We start from the raw sequence: 17,660 nt of genomic DNA, 5'->3' as shown, positions 1-17,660 counted from the left end.
AAAAGAAAAGTTGGTCCTTGTTGCGGATCTAAATAGCAGAGTAGGAAGTGATTGTCAGACACACAAAAATGTTTTGGGAAAATTTGGAGAAAAGAGCAAAGCTAATAATAATTGCAAATACCTGCTGGATTGCTGCTCAGGACATGGACTGGTTATTACTAACACCATGCCCCAACATAAAAATGTGCACAAATTCACATGGAGAGAAGAGGCAAGGAATAAGAAAAGTCTCATTGACTATGTTATTGTTGATAGTGATGTTTTCTCCCTTGTGCAGGATATACCAGACTATAGAGAGGACTTGAAATTGGAAGTGATCACTATTTAGTCTTGAGCAGGATAAAACTGAATTTCATTGTGAAAAACAGAACATTTAAGAAAGTTTTAAATCAAATAAAAGTTGAGCAACTCTCAGATGTGAACTGTAGACTAAAATACACAAAGATTATTGAAGAAAAAATGAAAGAGTTTGAGAACAGGAACCAAACCTTGGAGATTCGGTGGCTAGTCTTGAAGAAAACATTGATTGATTCAGCCAGAGAGGCATATGGTGAGGTTGTCTGCAAGGATAGAAAAATCAGAACTCCACGGTGAACACAGGAAGAACAAAGAAAGCTTATCAAAAGTTCCTGGAAAATAAGTCAGCTTGTGGTCTTAGAGAATACAGAGACAAATGTAAGAAAGCTAAACACATAAGATTAAAACTAGTCTTATGTGTAAAACTAGCTAAACAAGTCATGGGAAGACTTTGGTAAGAACATAGAAAATAAATAAATATCAAGAGTGTCGTAAAAGGAATTAGAGATGATAAAGGTGACATGAATACTGGAGAAAAAGATATCCTTGAAGTATGGAGTAATTACTTCGAAAAATTGCAAAATGAAACGAGCAGTGATAGCACTTTGGTAACAAACACTCAACAGGTCAATATGAATTCAACAATACATATCCATACTTGAAGTGGTAAAAGCCATCAAAGGCTTGACATGTGGAAAGGCAGCAAGAATAAATGATATTACACCAGAAATGCTGAAGTTTGGAGGTATAGAAGTCTTACAATGAATGCACTGCATAATTCAGAAGGCCTGGACAGAGGCGTGAATTCCCAATGATTGGAGTAGAGCTCTCGTAGTACTCATATATAAAAAGGGAAATAAACCAATATGAGAATTACAGAAGTATTTCCGTACTGAGTGTCCCTGGTAAGATTTGCAAGTAAACTTAAGAAATAGTTGAGAAGAATTGTGGAAGAAAAACTTGGATTTGGGCAAAATAGGGGCTGTCAAGATCAGATCGTCACTTTATGACAAATAGTTGAGAAATCATGGGAATATAACAAAGATCTGTATTTAAGTTTTGTAGATCTGGAAAAGGTATATGACAAGGTGCCAAGAGTGAAGCTATTCAATATGCTACAGTTATATGGTACTGATTGGACATTATATCAACCAATACTTCGTCTTTATTTCAGTTGTAAGTCAGCAGTTAGAATTGAAGGAAGTACACGAAGATGGTTTAATGTTAAATTTGGTGCCAAACAAGGATGTACATTATGTATATGGATCATTATGAAGGAAAGTGTTATTAAACATGATATCAAAATTGGAGATGTTAATGTCAGCTCTTTGCTTTATGCTGGCAATGTTATACTTCTAAATAAATCCAGTACAAGTCTGCAAGATTCCATGACTAAATTGAATAACTGTTGTAATAGATATGGTATGAAGGTCAGCAATAACAAGACAAAGAAAATTAAAATAGGCAGAAGCATTGAAAATGTCAACTGCGTTGTGAATGGAGAATCTGTGGAACAAGTAAACATTTTAGGTACTTGGGTATGATTTATTTCATTTAGGGGTGCAAAGTCCAACTCTACCTCCCCGTGGTGCACCCTGGGGGTGTTGGGAAGTCTAACCACTATCGGACCTGGACCCAACATCACTAACAGAGCTCTGGCAAACACTTCAGAACCCTGGTCAGGAAAAGTGAGATATGTGGCCACAGCAAAGATGCCACTACAACAACAGAAACGGCCACTAGTCCTGCACAGCCCACACCCTTTCTACAGCGGCGGTAAGGCACTGAGCGTGGCCAGGGGTGCTAAGAATCTTGCAGATGAAAACAGGCCGCCTCTTAAATCTATGAAAATGGCAATCGGTACCCTCAATACTCAAACTTTGGCAGGAGACTGTAGAATAGATTTATTAATCAAAGAACTAACCAATATCAACTTGGATGTCATGTTAGTGATTGAAATAAAAAGATTGAAAGAACTGACAGCAAGATGGTACAATGGCTCACAGATACTCCTCGGAGCGTCCTCAAACAATGGCAAACAAGGAGGAGTGGGCTTCATTGTTAAATCTAAGCTCACCAAGTTGATCCTTTTTTGTAACATCATATCTGAAATAATAGGTGTACTCGTAATTGGAATAGAGAACAATATAAGAATAAAATTAATATCCTGCTATGCTCCAACATCTGTAGCTGATAATCAAGGAATAGAAAATGTTTACATGAATCTTGAACAGGCATTAAATTACAAGTCAACATACACATTCATTGGTGGTGACTTTAATGCCAAAATAGGATGTGGAAAAGAAGATAAAAGTTTATAGGACCACATGGCCTAGGAGAAAGAAATAGAAGAGGAGAGAGATTAGCTGAATTTGCTGCAGCTGAACAACTCTTTATCGTGAACACTTTTTTCAACAAATGCCTAGGAAGAAGATGGACTTGGCAATCACCAAATGGACACACAAAAAATGAAATTGACTACATTTTAACAGACTGTAAAAGACTGGCACAAAATGTTGGTACAATAGGTGAAACATACTTCAACATAGATTCTGACCACAGACTCCTCAGAGCCATTATTAGAATAGCCACAAAAAAGAATAACATATCAGGGCAACATCAAACCATAAAAGACAAAACAAACAAATAGACTACCACAAGTTCAGGAAGTACATAGAAGAGACCAATGAATTATTAAAAACTGTTATAGAAATGATGACTATATTGACTTTATTAATAAATTCAACTAGTGCAAGAAAAAATCAGAAATTCCTGTGAAACAAAAGCAAAGAGAACGACTCTCACCTCAAACTATAGAACTACTGAAAAAGAGAAAAGAACTGACGAAATCTGAAGAAAATTTTCTAGAATACAAAATTATCTGTAAGTTACTTAGGAAAAGAATTCCAGAAGATTACAAAGCTTTCAGGATACAAAAATTAAGAGAAGCAGTGCAGGCAAAAACCAGCCTGAAAAAATTAGAGAAAGACTTAAATTTTAAACAGTCAATTCCATCTGCTTTACAGGATCAAAATGGAGAAAAACATACTAATAGAAAAAGGATAGAAGAAATTGTGCAGAATTTTTATAATGATCTCTATGCAACTAAGTGCCAAGTTTCAGAACCTATCATTCCAAAACCAAGCAATATACCAGATGTACTTCCAGAAGAAATAGAACATGCTCTTAAGAAAATGAGTAAAGGTAAAGCCTCAGGACTTGATCATGTTGAGGCTGAAGAAATCCAACAAGGTGGACCAATTATTTTCAAAGCGTTGGCTTCCAGATTCACGTGGTACTTCAAAGAAAGAAAGATTCCAAAGGAATGGAAAACCTCAAAAACCATACTTCTATTCAAAAAAGAGAACAAGGAAGAAATAAAAAAAACTATCGTCCAATCTGTCTACTCTCTCACGTATATAAGATCACGAACAGAGTAATACTGAACAGAATCCAAAACACTCTAGAAGACAACTCCAACAGATAGCAGGCAGGATTCAGAAGAGGCTTCTCCACAATAGATCATATCCAGATCATTTCACAACTAACAGAAAAATGCAGAGAATACCGAATCCCTTTATGTTTCCTCTTTATTGATTTTAAAAAAGCATTTGATACCATAGAACACAATGCGGTCATCAGTGCCTTACTGGAAATAAATGTGGACCCTACTTACAACCACATGATAAAAGAAATTAACAAAAATTAGACCACACAAATAACCCTATTTGATCAACCTATAAATATAGATATAAAGAGAGGGGTCTGCCAAGGCGATGTGATCTCCCCAAATCTATTTACCAGCACTTTAGAATACATTCTGAAAAAAATAGACCTAAACGGAGGAACAAGCATAGATGGTGAAAAGCTACAAATTCTTATGTTTGTCGATGATCTAGTACTGATATCCCACAACCCAAAAGACCTAGAAGAAATGGGTGATAAAATATACAAAAACAGCAGTAAGATAGGCTTAGAAATGAATCTAGAAAAAACAAAATGGATCAAAAACATCTACACAAGTGACAGTCACCTATGTATTGATAACATCCCTATAGAACAAGTTGACTGATACAAGTACTTAGGACAAACAATAAAAATGAATAACGATTTTTATCTGAAGAACTAGCAAAAAGAAAGAAAGCTGCATGATTATCATTCAACAGACTAAACGAAACACTTACTGATCCAAATCTTGACATCTCTCCGAAGGCAAAATTATTTAATAGTGATATTCTACCATCACTCACATATGCAATCAGAATAACTCAACGTGCAATAGAATGCAGGATTTGTAACATCAGCAGAATGGAACATGTTAGAAACACGGAACTAAGAAAGAGATCAGGCATAAAAGAGGTGGTAACTGCAGTATATATGAAAGCAAGATGAGATGGACAGGTCACATAGCCAGACTCAACGATAATAGATGGACATATAGAATACTCAGCTGGAACCAAGAATAAAGAGAAAACCAGGAAGACTACCTACAAGATGGGAAGATCCACTAGTGAAATCTATGGGTATAACATGGAAGAGAGAGAGCCTCAAGATCGAGATCGTTGGAGGCATCTTTATGACTGCACTCATAAAGATGCACTCATGGAGAAATCCTGAATGAAATACGGGTCCATCAAGGTAATCAATGCATGATTTTTAGTGAAGATGGTAAATTAAAAATGGAAATAGACAACAGAATCAGCAAAGCTGGTATGGTGGGAAGTCAACTGAATAAATTCATATGGAATATGAGAGGAATTAGTCAGAACACTAAATTAGCTGTATACAAGACAGTGTTCAAACCAGTTTTAACTTATGTATCTGAGAGCTGGGCCAGAAGTAAAACACTTGACCAAAGACTAGAGACCGCAGATATGAGAGTCCTGAGAAAGATTAGAGGCGTGAACAGATGGCATCAATGGCAATATCATATTAAAAACGAGGATATTAGGAAAGAACTTGACATTGTCAACATCCAGGAATGCGTTAGCAGAGCTAATCTCAGGTGGTATGGTCACTTAAACAGGATAGGCAAGGAAAGATTAGCAAAACAAATGTTCTCTGCCAGGCTGGCAGCAAAACGACCCAGAGGAAGACCAAGATATAGGTGAATTGATACGGTACAAAGTGCCTTAGACGATAGAAATATAAGATCTGATAATGTTGGAGTCTTGACAAGTAACAGACTGATTTGGAGGAAAATTGTAGATAAGAAGTTAGTAATGATGTAATTTTTTCGTGTAATACTATCATATCCTGTACACCCCTTGAGGGTACAGGGCAGGAATTTGATGATGATGAGATATATATTAACTTTGTGTTTCATCTGCTTTGTTTCAGCATTATATGATATAAAAAACCACCTAAATTTTGAAAATCTAAAGTATCATCATCAAATTCTTCACATTTACCCTTAATGGGTGTACAGGATATTATGATAGTATTACATGAAGAACTTACATCATTATTAACTTCCTGTCAAAAATTTTTCTCAAATCAATCTTATCTGTCAAGACTTCAACATTATCAGATCTTCTATTTCTGTCATCTAAGGTGTATCAATCCACATATATCTTGTTCTTCCTGCCAACCTGGCAGAGAACACTTGTTTTGCTAATCTTTCCTCTCCCATTCTGTTTGTCGCCATACCACATTCCTGGATGCTAACAATGTCGAATTCTTTCTTAGTATCCTCATTTCTAATATGATACTGCCATTGATGCCATTTGTTCATGCTCCTAATCTTTCTCAGGACTCTCCTATCTGCGGTCTCTAGTCTTTGGTCAAGTGTTTTACTTCTGACCCAGATCTCAGATCCCATAAGTTAAAATTGGCTTGAACACTGTGTTGTATACAGCTAATTTAGTGTTTTGACTAATTCCTCTCTTATTCCATATAAATTTAGTGAGTCGACTACCATACCAGCTTTGTTTATTCTGTTGTCTATTTCAATATTTAGTTTACCATCTTCACTAAAAACCGTACCTAAGTAGCTGAAATGTCTTACTTGTTCTATAGGTTCTTCATTAACAATATAGTTAATATTTTCAATGCTTCTGCCTGTTTTCATTGTCTTTGTCATGTTATTGCTGATTTTCATTCCAAAATATCATTGGTACCAATTGAAATCTCAATCAACATTTAATTTTCCAATAAATGAGAAAAGGAGAGCAGAAATTGGTCTGTTTTTGCATTGTGTATCTCAGGTGGTCAAGTACTTTGAAATCTCTACTTTCATTAAAAAAAAAAAAATATATATATATATATATATATATATATATATATATTTATTTTAGAATTGTAGAATCAAAAGAAATAGTTCTGGACCCTTTACACATGAACAACAATCTGAGCTACAGTTTGCCTGATTCCCATAGTGCAGTAATCCAGTACTGGTGCTCTAAAATCAGCTGTCATTCACATTCAACTCACGCTAACAATAGCACACGGTCACTATTTCAAATTTGACTTGGTATTCTTCTTCTTTTTATTAGCTGAAAAGTTCATGTTTTTTACCTTGTTAGTTTTATAAGTTTTGTGTTATTTCTTACTCACGTGAAGAAGTCGGAACACCGATGAAACTAGTCGTGATTCATTAAAGTTTTTTTGTGTTATACTTCTCAGGTTCTAGTCAGTACAAATATTAATTTTCTAAATGTATACACCCCGAGTCAATTCTAATAACAATATATATCTACCTTCTGACGAGGTCAGTGTACATCATATCAAGGAATATCATAAAACTATGGTAAAGATTGGATTTTTCATTAACAGGTTAGTCTTTTTGAAAAGATGCACGTTTCACTTTATCATCCCCAAGTTTTTAGATTTCAAAGAATTGATTTGCACTAAACGTGCTTATAATATCTACTGCAAGGCTAAACTTGATTTATTAAATGAAAGAATCGCAAACACCAAGTTCACTTTAGCTTCTTTCTTCTCTAAAAGAGATTCTTTAGAAAATAACCAAGTTCATCTTTAGACAACAGTTCCTAGATTGATATTAAAAACATAAGCTCTCTCCGTGCTTCTAGATATCAACACTCCAATAAATTAATTCTTATCAGAAAATTCAATCAACTTAAACAGGAGCAAACTCGTCAACCTCATATTAATTCACAAAATTTAAAAAATGTTGTGATCAACAAATCCTTATACACTTTCTTCTGCAGAACTTAGCGTGCTCTCAAAAGGTCTTAACTTCGTTCCTTCTCCGACTTCCATTCCTAAAGAACTTTTCTTACAAAAGTTGAAAATACTAGCGCACAGTTACCAAAACAAACTGCGAATCTACTTAGGATCGATGCTATCTTCACTATAAACAACAGTTGTCGTCCTATAGATAATCTATCTTCGACAAAAAGAAAAGCAATCCACCTGCTTCGTAACAACAATGATATTATTATCTCGCCTGCTGATAAAGGGAACGTGACTGTAATCTTAGACAAATCTGATTATCGTGCAAAGATTAATGACTTTTTATGTTCTGATACCTATTCTATCCTAGAAAGTGATCCAACAAGACAACTTCATAACCGTACAAACAACCTTCTGAAATCTGCATCTGAACTTCCTTGACACACACAAGACTCTATCTCCGCTCTCTCCATCCCCTCATTCCTCGTTTGTACAGCCTGCCTAAGATCCACAAGGCTGACACTCCTTTAAGACCTATTGTGGAAGGTATCACCTACTTACAATCTGTCTAAATATCTTGCAGCTTCTTTAAAACATCTAGTTGGCAATTCCTCCTCCTTTATCAAAAACTCTGAGGATTTCATCTCAAAAATGAAAAACTTAAATCTCAAAGACTCTGACAGAATGGTGAGTTTTGATCGTGTCTCTTTTTACAAATGTGCCTATAGATGAAATTCTGACTCTTCTAAAGGACAAGGTTTCTAAGAAAATGTTTGCTCTACTAACGCACTGCATTAATTCCGACTATTTCTGCTATGAAGAAAAAATATATAACAAGTCAGAGGGTTAGCTATGGGCAGCCCTCTATCACCAGTCTTAGCTAACATCTTTTTACAAGATTTTGAAGAGAGAGCTATTTCTATCGCTCCATTAAAACCTAAACTGTGGTTACGATACATTGATGACAACTTCCTAAACCATTTAAATAATCAACATCAGAACTAGAGATTAACAGCATTCTCCCCTTTTTGGATCTAAAGATCAGTGATTACCTGTCTTAAATTTTCGATTTTTTGAAAAACCACCCACACTGATAGATATTTACATGCCTCTTCTCATCACTTCCCTCCACAGAAACTTGGTATCATCTCCACTCTTGCCCATCGTGCAAGATGTCTTACTTCCACAGAAGAAGATCTTCAAACAGAACTCAACTTCCTGAAAAGCACCTTCTTAAATAATGGATATTCATCTCATAACATCACTAAACGTTTGAGACCACGTCAACAACCTTGACAAGAAGATGAATCCAACCCTATCACTCGCATCCATTTGCCATTTATTAGCTCTCTTACCCCAAAACTAGCTAGGATTTTGAAAAAATTCAACATAAAAACAGACTATGCCATCATTTCTCAAACTGTGGTACATGTACCACTAATGGTACATTACGTCATTTTTGGTTGTACAATTTTTACACAAAATATTTAAATAAATGTTCAGAAAAATTTATTTTAATATTGTAACGAGTAGACCATTCCAAGAATTTAGCTTGGCGAATCGAATAAATTTTATTGCAGTTTTATGTGAATTTTCGGATGCGAAGTCTCATTAGTGTGTCATAAGGGTTTTCATATTTAATATTTATTTTGGAACAGTATTTTTGTATGTAAAAAAATTATAATAAACAAAGTTTCTTTGTCAGATGACACTGTTTCACAATGAATTAACGAAATGGCAGCTCAAGTAAAACAAGCACTAATTGAAAATATAAAGCAAAGCAAATGGCGGTAGATATATTTTTTGATTCTTATTTATGTGGTACAAAATTTAAAAAGTTTGAGAACCCCTGGACTATACCACTCTGCCAAAACTTCGTTCTTTTCTGAGTCGGTCAAAACCAAAACACAACCAACTGCATTTTCCGGGTGGTTACAAAGTTGTGTGCGACTGGTCAACCTTATTTTGGTCAGACAGATAAATCTATTTCACTACGTCTTGAGGAACACAGATGTGACATCTCCTACAGAAGAACCTGAGCGAGAGCCCTTTCTAGTCATGTTCTTTTCTACGCAAACTCTAACCTAGAAGAACGTCAACACTAAATTGATTGGGATCGCATGACCAATTTATATATATATGCAGCAATGAATTTGAAAGATGCATTGTAGAATCAAAAGAAATAGTTCTGGACCCTTTACACATGAACAACAATCTGAGCTACAGTTTGCCTGATTCCCATAGTGCAGTAATCTGGTACTGGCACTCTAAAATCATCTGTCACTCACATTCAACTCATGCTAACAATAGCATGCAGTCACTATTTCAAATATGACTGTTGCTATTCTTCTTCTTTTTATTAAGCTGAAAAGTCCATGTTTTTTACCTTGTTAGTTTCATAAGTTTTGTGTTATTTCTTACTCACCTGAAGAAGTTGGGACACCGATGAAACTAGTTGTGATTCATTAAAGTTTTTTTGTGTTATACTTCTCGGGTTTTAGTCAGTACAAATATTAATTTTCTAAATATATATATATATATATACACACACACACACACGACTTATATTAGATTTATTTATTCGTGTGGGTCCCCCATTCCTCAACCCTCCTTTAGGACTGGTTGGGCACTCATAGTGAGGGATTAAGTATGTATTTATGACTGTAGATCTGTGTGTGTGTGTTCACAGGTGGGCTGGTTTGTCTGTTCTGTGGGATGAAAAACCTGAATTTTCAGGTGAAAAAACCTTCTACTTGTGTATGAGACTAGCTAGCTTCTCTTTAGTCAAAAGAGATCAGGTAAAGGTTCATGTCATGGATGGGAATTAAACCCAGGATTTTCCGACCACAGGGCTTCGTTTATACCGACTGAGCTATAAGTCTCTTATATTAGATGACATTCTTATATAATATTGTGGGTGTTGATAGTAGATCATTTAGAAAAACCAGTATATAAGTTGGAAATTTTCTTTCAGCTTTCAAGGATGGCTTGCTGGAGCACAGCTTTCATTTGATGCTAGCAAGAGCAAACTAACAAGAACAAACTTTGCAATTGGTTATGAAGCAGATGATTTTGTCATACATACTAATGTGTAAGTGAATTATTAAGTTGTGTATATAATAAGGTGTGTAAATTAGTGTATATAATATACTAATGTGTAAGTGAAATATTACTGACTTATTCTTTTTAATAATAAAATCTACTTATCTAATGGAATAATTGGGATGGGAGGTGTGTGAAATACTTGTCATATTTTTCATTATTACTTTTTAGGACATAATTGATTATTCTGCTATTTCTAGCCATTCATTTATTTTTAAGAAATTTTTGTATATGTGCTTAATATAGGAATGATGGACAAGAGTTCGGGGGATCTGTTTATCAAAAAGTAAATGATAAGTTAGAAACAGGTGTTCAGTTGGCGTGGACAGCAGGCAGTAATGTTACTCGATTTGGTTTAGGTTGCATATATAAATTAGATGGGGATACATCAATAAGGGTAAGTTCTTATATTTTGCTCAAAAAGTTTATGTATCATATTTTAATATATTCCAGAAATTATTGTTATTATTCATTTTTGCTATTAAAATATGATGTAGTCCTGCCATCATTGTGTACTCAGAGCACTAATTAGTTGGAAAGACATGTATTTGAATCTTATTGTGGACCTGAGGAACTTTTTCGTAAGCCTTCCACTGAATATATTCATAACTTATTTTAACGGTATTAATGGCAAATGAACTATTTTATATAAAAAAAGATTTTTTTTATTATTATTAACTGGCTTATATATCACTGGATTTCAACCCAGGTTCTTCAGAGTACAAAGCAGCATGTTATATAGTTTACATGCGATATTGAGTGAGGAAAACAATTCAAATTGTAACTGGCAAGAGATCTAAAGTCCTAATTTGGTGCCCTGTAATCTTGTAAGAAAAAGAAGTACTATAGCTATGTAGGAGTTGATCTTAAGATAAGTCTCCCAAATTTTTGGCAAATTAATACAACCATACTTGTTCAGGTTAGGAGAATTCTTCATAACTATGGCTGACTCTCAAAATTAGAAAGATTATTTTTAGTCAACCATGGCTATGAAGAATTCTCCTAACCTGAACAATAGTTGCATTAATTGGATAAAAATTTGGGAGACTGTGATCTTAAGATCAACTCCTACGTAGCTATAATACTTTTTTTACAACATTAGAGAGGTGCCAAATTAGGACTTTAGATCTTTTGTCAGTTACAATTTGAATTGTTTCACTTACTCATTGTCATGTCTAAACTATAACATGCTGCCTTTTGTATCTGAAGATGCTGGTTTGAAATCCAGTGAAATATAAGCCAGTTGGTAAACAAGTGTTTTTTTTTATAAAATAGTTCATTTGGTGTTGTTAATGCCGTTAAAATAAGTTATGAATAATGTTCAACACCTGAGCTTGTCTATTAGACCTTTCAGCTAAAGTTGGATCAATTGTTCTTATAAGTGTTATGCAAATCTCCATCCTGAGAACATTTACGCTTTGCATGGATGTTTTGTCACTTAACTGTGCAAATTCTACACAACCCAATTTTATAATATATTGACTTATTTTTTATAAATAACTATAAATGGATTCTAAAAAAATTTCACAAAATGGTGCTTTATTAATCTTGTTTATTTGATCATATTGCTGAAGTCATGTTTATTTGCATTTGTTAAAAATCTTTGCAAAAATTAGAAGTAAATCTATATAAAATTGAAAGAGAAAGTATCTTTGGACATCGCAAAACCATGATTTCACTGTTCCTTGTAGAAGTTCTTAATTTTTGTGACTCCTTTTTCTAATTAGTTATAATTATAAAATCTTAAGATATATTTTAGTTTATATTTTTATATTACAATAATATCTGGAAATTTGAATTACTATCAGTACTACCCTTGAAAGTTGGAACCTACAAGTACTTTGAGTGCTGTGGATAGGCAGAGAAACCTTGCTCTAGTGACAAAGTAAGGAACTTTCTCAAGACATTTCTTGCCTCTGTTTAAGCAGGATGGTGATCTCTCACCATGCAGTGGAATTCAAACCCATAGCCTATTGCAGAGCAAGAGATACTATCCACTTGGCCAACCAATTATACAATACTAGATAGGCTTTTTTGGATGGAATGTGATGGAAGAAAGCTGAACATGACTATGACTGAATTTTCCTGAGAAAATCATGAAGTTTGTGTTTAATTTCAGAATGTTCTTTTTGAAGGTGATGATTTATATGGTTTTCATGCTGCTATCAGCTGCTAATATATATCAAGCATGTCACATATGCTGAAGTCCTTATCACCAATAACTAAACTTTGAAGAACCAAGGAATGAATGTGGGTTACCTTCCTTTCGTTTTTTCTTCCACTTTTTAACATTTCCAGCTTATGCAATTTCATTCCTGTCAGAAAATTCACATTACTGCTATTCCTGCAAAAATAAAAATAAAATACACATCTAGCAATGCTTAAGTTTGTCACTAGAAAAGAGCTAAAAACTGCTGAATAGATGTAATAGAATTTATATGGCATTCTTAAAGTGCGAGTGAAAAGAGAGACAAAGTGTATATGCATTTTCCACAGCTATAAATAGTCATAATTAGTAGTGTAAGTTATTACCTGCAGTGCAAAGAAGATTTTATGGAGAGAAATTTCATGCTTCACAATGAAGTAATTCAGACTTGTACACAACTTCATTTTATGGACAGGAAACTCAAGTGTTTCATTTTTATTAATTCAGAAAACTTGCTGCACCTCTTTACAAGATATCAAATAGGAAATGGAAGGGGAACATGCTCTAGGTCTGAAATGTGTGCTATCTGGACATTTCTTCTAAGCTTTTCTTATTAAGGATGCACAAGAGAAGGTACACCTGACAAAGTATTGGTTCTGTAAAATGTGTTACCAATACAAGAAACACATAAATCATTTCTGTTTGACCATTGTTTTAATATTCAAAGAATGGCAATTTCTACTCTTTTGCATTTATGAAAATCATACCTTTGAAAAATTTGAAACCTATCACACATTTGGTATAACTTTTGCCAAGGATTTGATAATCTGAGGAACTTGCACTAGAGATCAAACATGGTTCTTTTGCAAGCCCATAAGAAATTAAAGATTTCTAACAGTGGGCCTGTGGCCTTCCATTTGACAATATGAATCATTTACTGCCTACAAACATCCATGTAGGCAGTATATTATCCCCCACTCCACTAAAGGTGGCCACGATCAGATTGGTTAATATCACACAGCAGACGTTTAGATAGTTACTGAAATAATTTGTGCTGGAGTAAGGCCTTCATCTTCCATTCTATTCGCAATCTCTGTCCACTATATCCAAGTCTTTGTTTTCCAATAGGTTTACTATCAGGATAGTTAAAGAAGGAATTTGGCATAATCAGAAGTGACTCAAGACAAAAAATGCCAGCTTCACTCACAGCCGACACTGAAGCTTGCAGAAATCCACAAACTCCCTTCCTAGCATTATTTATCTGTAACTCCTGCATCGGGGTGATTAAGGGTAAAAGCTGTATAACTGAGAGGAGACCTCCACATAGCCTTTAAAGGAATGCAAAGAACTGACCAGGGCTTCTGACCTAATATCCAATCCTCACCTACTTGTGGTGCACCCTGTTAGGTATCTACCTGGACACTGAACCAAACGAGGATGGGCTGGGAATTGAGGATTTAGCTGACCAAATTGTATTCTTATGGGCTTAAACAACAACATGACAGAATTTCATGCTGGCTGGTGCATTGCCTGGTTAAACAAGGCCCCTGTTGTTTTTGCCAGGGAACCAGGTCAAACAGCGAAAAAATCAGTTACTTGAACAAATCTTAAAACACACCCTAACTCACCATCACCAGAGTTAAAGATTGGTACTATCAACATAAGAAGCCTGAATGGCAAAGAAATGGAGTTCATCATCATCATCAAATTCCTGACATGTACCTCAAGGGGGTGTACAGGATATGATTATTACTACATGAAAAATTTACATCATTACTAACTTCCTACCTACAATTTTCCTCCAAATCGGTCTATTACTTGTCAAGACTCCAATATTATCATTATCAGATCTTATATTTCTATCATCTAGGGCACATTGTACCGTATCAATCCACCTATATCTTGGTCTTCCTCTGGGTCGTTTTCCTGTCAACCTGGCAGAGAACACTTGTCTTGCTAATCTTTCCTCGCCCATTCTGTTTAAATGATTATACCACCTGAGATTAGCTCTGCTAATGCATTCCTGGATGCTGACGATGTCAAGTTCTTTCCTAATATCCTCATTTTTAATATATTGCTATTGATGCCATCTGTTCACGCCTCTAATCTTTCTCAGGACTCTCATATCTTGATATTGATCTTGATAGTGATGTTTTCTCACTGGTGCGGGATACTGTTACGTCTTGTGTTTTTTTCTTGTAGTTCTGGAATGTCGTCCTATACGTGCCTACTATGATCTACTCCTAGCTTTAGTTCTGGAGAGGCACTTTCCTTTTGATTTCTGACAAAATTTAGATTTTAACTGCGCAAGTCAGAAACTAGGGACGGAGATTTTTCTCATCCCGAGAAAGTGTACCAGAAATTAAATTGCTATCTAAACAGACTAAGAGCTTAAATAACGTTGGAGATCATGTAATTTGCAGTCATGGCTCACTTTCCCTTAAATCTATGGTATACCCTCTATGCATAGGTCCGTAATTTTTTGTAAGTGGTAATTCAGTCTTTCATTTAGACAACTCTCAGATTTAAATTAACAAAATACATTTATTAAGGCAAAGGGAAAGTTACATTTTAGATTACACATCCAAAAAAAATACATGAATCAATAATCTCATTACTAAGTTATCCGTTATTCAAATTGAGACACTTATATCCCCCTCCCCTCAAAATTCAAGTCATCAAAAAAATCATCTACTAAGTTTAAGTATCTTAACTAGTTATCTTTACATCACAATTAAGCTCAAAATCAAACAGTATTCACTAAAGTTATGCAGCATTCAATCTCTATATATGAGTAAGGTTCACACATGGCATAATTAATTCATGCTATTTCATAACTAAATTGAAAGGACAAAGTTCAATCCTGCAATTATTGTGTCCACACTTTAAGTGTAAGTCAGGCTCACATACAACACTACAATTATTAGTTTCATTCAACAAACCGTTCAAAAGTCATGTCTCCCTTTTGTGCAAATTAAGAATAGCATAAGTCCTCTATCACAGACAATCAGTCTAAAACGGTCACTAGAACACTAAGATCAAATGTGTGTGGAATTCTTGCCTTCTTTGTCCCCTTTTTCTTCTCTACGATTTACTACTATATAAGAAAAATAAAGTGCTGTACTTTACCATCTTGTCTTTACAAAGGAAGGTTCCTAGGTTTCTGCCACGTGCTCACTTCGGATATGACAAGACCTCCTTATCAATCAGTCGCTCACTTCCATAGTTACTGTGATTCACTTACTTTTTTCCTCTGCCTTTACATTGGTACTAGGCTTACCAATGGCTTTATCTGAGAATCTGGCATCATTCCGCAGGTAGCCTTGTTCGTCTCGGATCTAACATCAACGGAAAGTAGTTGCTGGTCACCGGTGACAAGCTTCCTCGGCCATGCATGCTCGAACGGGAACACAGGAACAGAAAATTCAAGAGAGCTTCAAATTGCGCGTGATTACTTTTATTCTGCTTCCAAGCACCCTCTTTCAGCACTTTACTCATTCTCATGTCTCCTTCCCATTCGTTGTCATGGATGACATCACATCTCCTCCCTTCTTTGAGTATTGCTTTCGTGGAAGTATGTCATGCTCATTTTCCTCGAGTGCTTATTCACGTTGTGTTATGTCGTCATTAGGTAGTGACCTTTTGGACCCTCATTGGCTGGTAGATGTGGAGGTTTTTTCTTGCACAGAGCATAATTTACATCTATGTTTTCAACATTATATTTCTATGTTAAGCATGTAATTTAACACATTAGAATTTGACTATCTACACGTTCCATATTTTTATCTTATTTAATCATACATTATAATTTTAACTTTAATACCCTTTTCTAACTAGACTGTAACATGCTTTTTCCTACAGAAAGTGTTTAGCATCTTCTTTTCTTGAAAGTACAGGCATATCTTTGCGTAATTTTGTCTCTTCTTGTTATATCTTAGAAGAATGGCTCATAATTTGATAGGACCCTTATTCTAGATCTAACAATACTAAGGTGTACAGAGGATTTGAAAGTGGAACTGATCACCATTTGGTCTTGAGAAGGATAAATTTAAATTTCATACTGAAAAGAAGAAAATGGGATAAAATTTTAAAATAAATAAAAGTTGAGCAGCTGTCAGATGTGAAATGTAGACTAAAATACACAAAGATTATTGAAGAAAAAATGAAAGAGTTTGAGAACAGGAACCAAACCTTGGAGATTCAGCAGCAAGTCTTGAAGAAAATATTGATTATTTCAGCCAGAGAGGCATGTGGTGAGGTTGTCTGCAGGAATAGAAAAATCAGAACTTGATGGTGGACACAGGAAGTTAAAGAGGCAGTGAAGGAAAAGAAGAAATCATATTAAAATTTCCTGGTAAATAAGTCAGCTTGTGCGCTTAGAGAGTACAGAGACAAATGTAAGAAAGCAAAACACTGTCTAAAACTAGCTAAACAAAAGTCATGGAAAGACTTTGGTTAGAACATAGAAAATAACTATCAAGAAGGTGGCAAGATATTCTGGAGGTTATTGAAAAAGCTCAGAAATGGAGGAAAGAGTGCTGTAAAAGGAATTAGAGATGATAAAGGTGACATGAAAGCTGGAGAAAAAGATGCCTTTGATGTATAGAGTAATTATTTCAAGAAATTGCTGAATAAAACGATCAGTGACAGCACAGTAGTAAAAATCACTCAATAGGAATGCAATCAGGAATTCATATCCACACTTGAAGTAGAAAAAGCCATCAAAAGCCTGAAATGTGGAAAGACAGTGGGAGTAGATGATATTTGATCAGAAGTGTTCAAGTATGGAGGTATAAAATTCTTTCAGTGGCTGTACTCTATAGTTCAGGATTCCTGGACAGAGGGATGAAATCCAGATGATTGGAGTAGAGCTCTCATACTACCCATATATAAAAAGGGAAATAAAACTGAATGTGAGAATTAGAGGTATTTCCCTACTGAGTATTAACTGGTACAGAGGATTTGAAATTGGAAATGA

The 17,660-nt window shown here is 34.9% G+C and overlaps 1 protein-coding gene across 2 annotated transcripts in view; it reads left to right on the top strand.

Moving 5' to 3' along the window:
- LOC150104282 (non-selective voltage-gated ion channel VDAC2-like) overlaps window positions 1–17,660 on the top strand; it is a 142,761-nt gene that overhangs the window by 109,967 nt on the left and 15,134 nt on the right. For both annotated transcript variants that reach the window (XM_090396885.1, XM_090396884.1), the window contains 2 exons: window positions 10,409–10,525; window positions 10,783–10,933. In XM_090396885.1, coding sequence (XP_090253011.1) covers window positions 10,409–10,525; window positions 10,783–10,933 — 268 coding nt within the window. The remainder of the gene's footprint in view (window positions 1–10,408; window positions 10,526–10,782; window positions 10,934–17,660) is intronic.

The sequence above is a fragment of the Typopeltis vanoorti genome, chromosome 8 (assembly GCF_054136105.1).
Source record: "Typopeltis vanoorti isolate ZY-2024b chromosome 8, IOZ_Tvanoo_1.0, whole genome shotgun sequence".
NCBI lineage: Eukaryota > Metazoa > Arthropoda > Arachnida > Uropygi > Thelyphonidae > Typopeltis > Typopeltis vanoorti.
The sequence above is the reverse complement of the archived record's forward strand: the minus strand, read 5'-3'. Positions and strand labels throughout refer to the sequence as shown.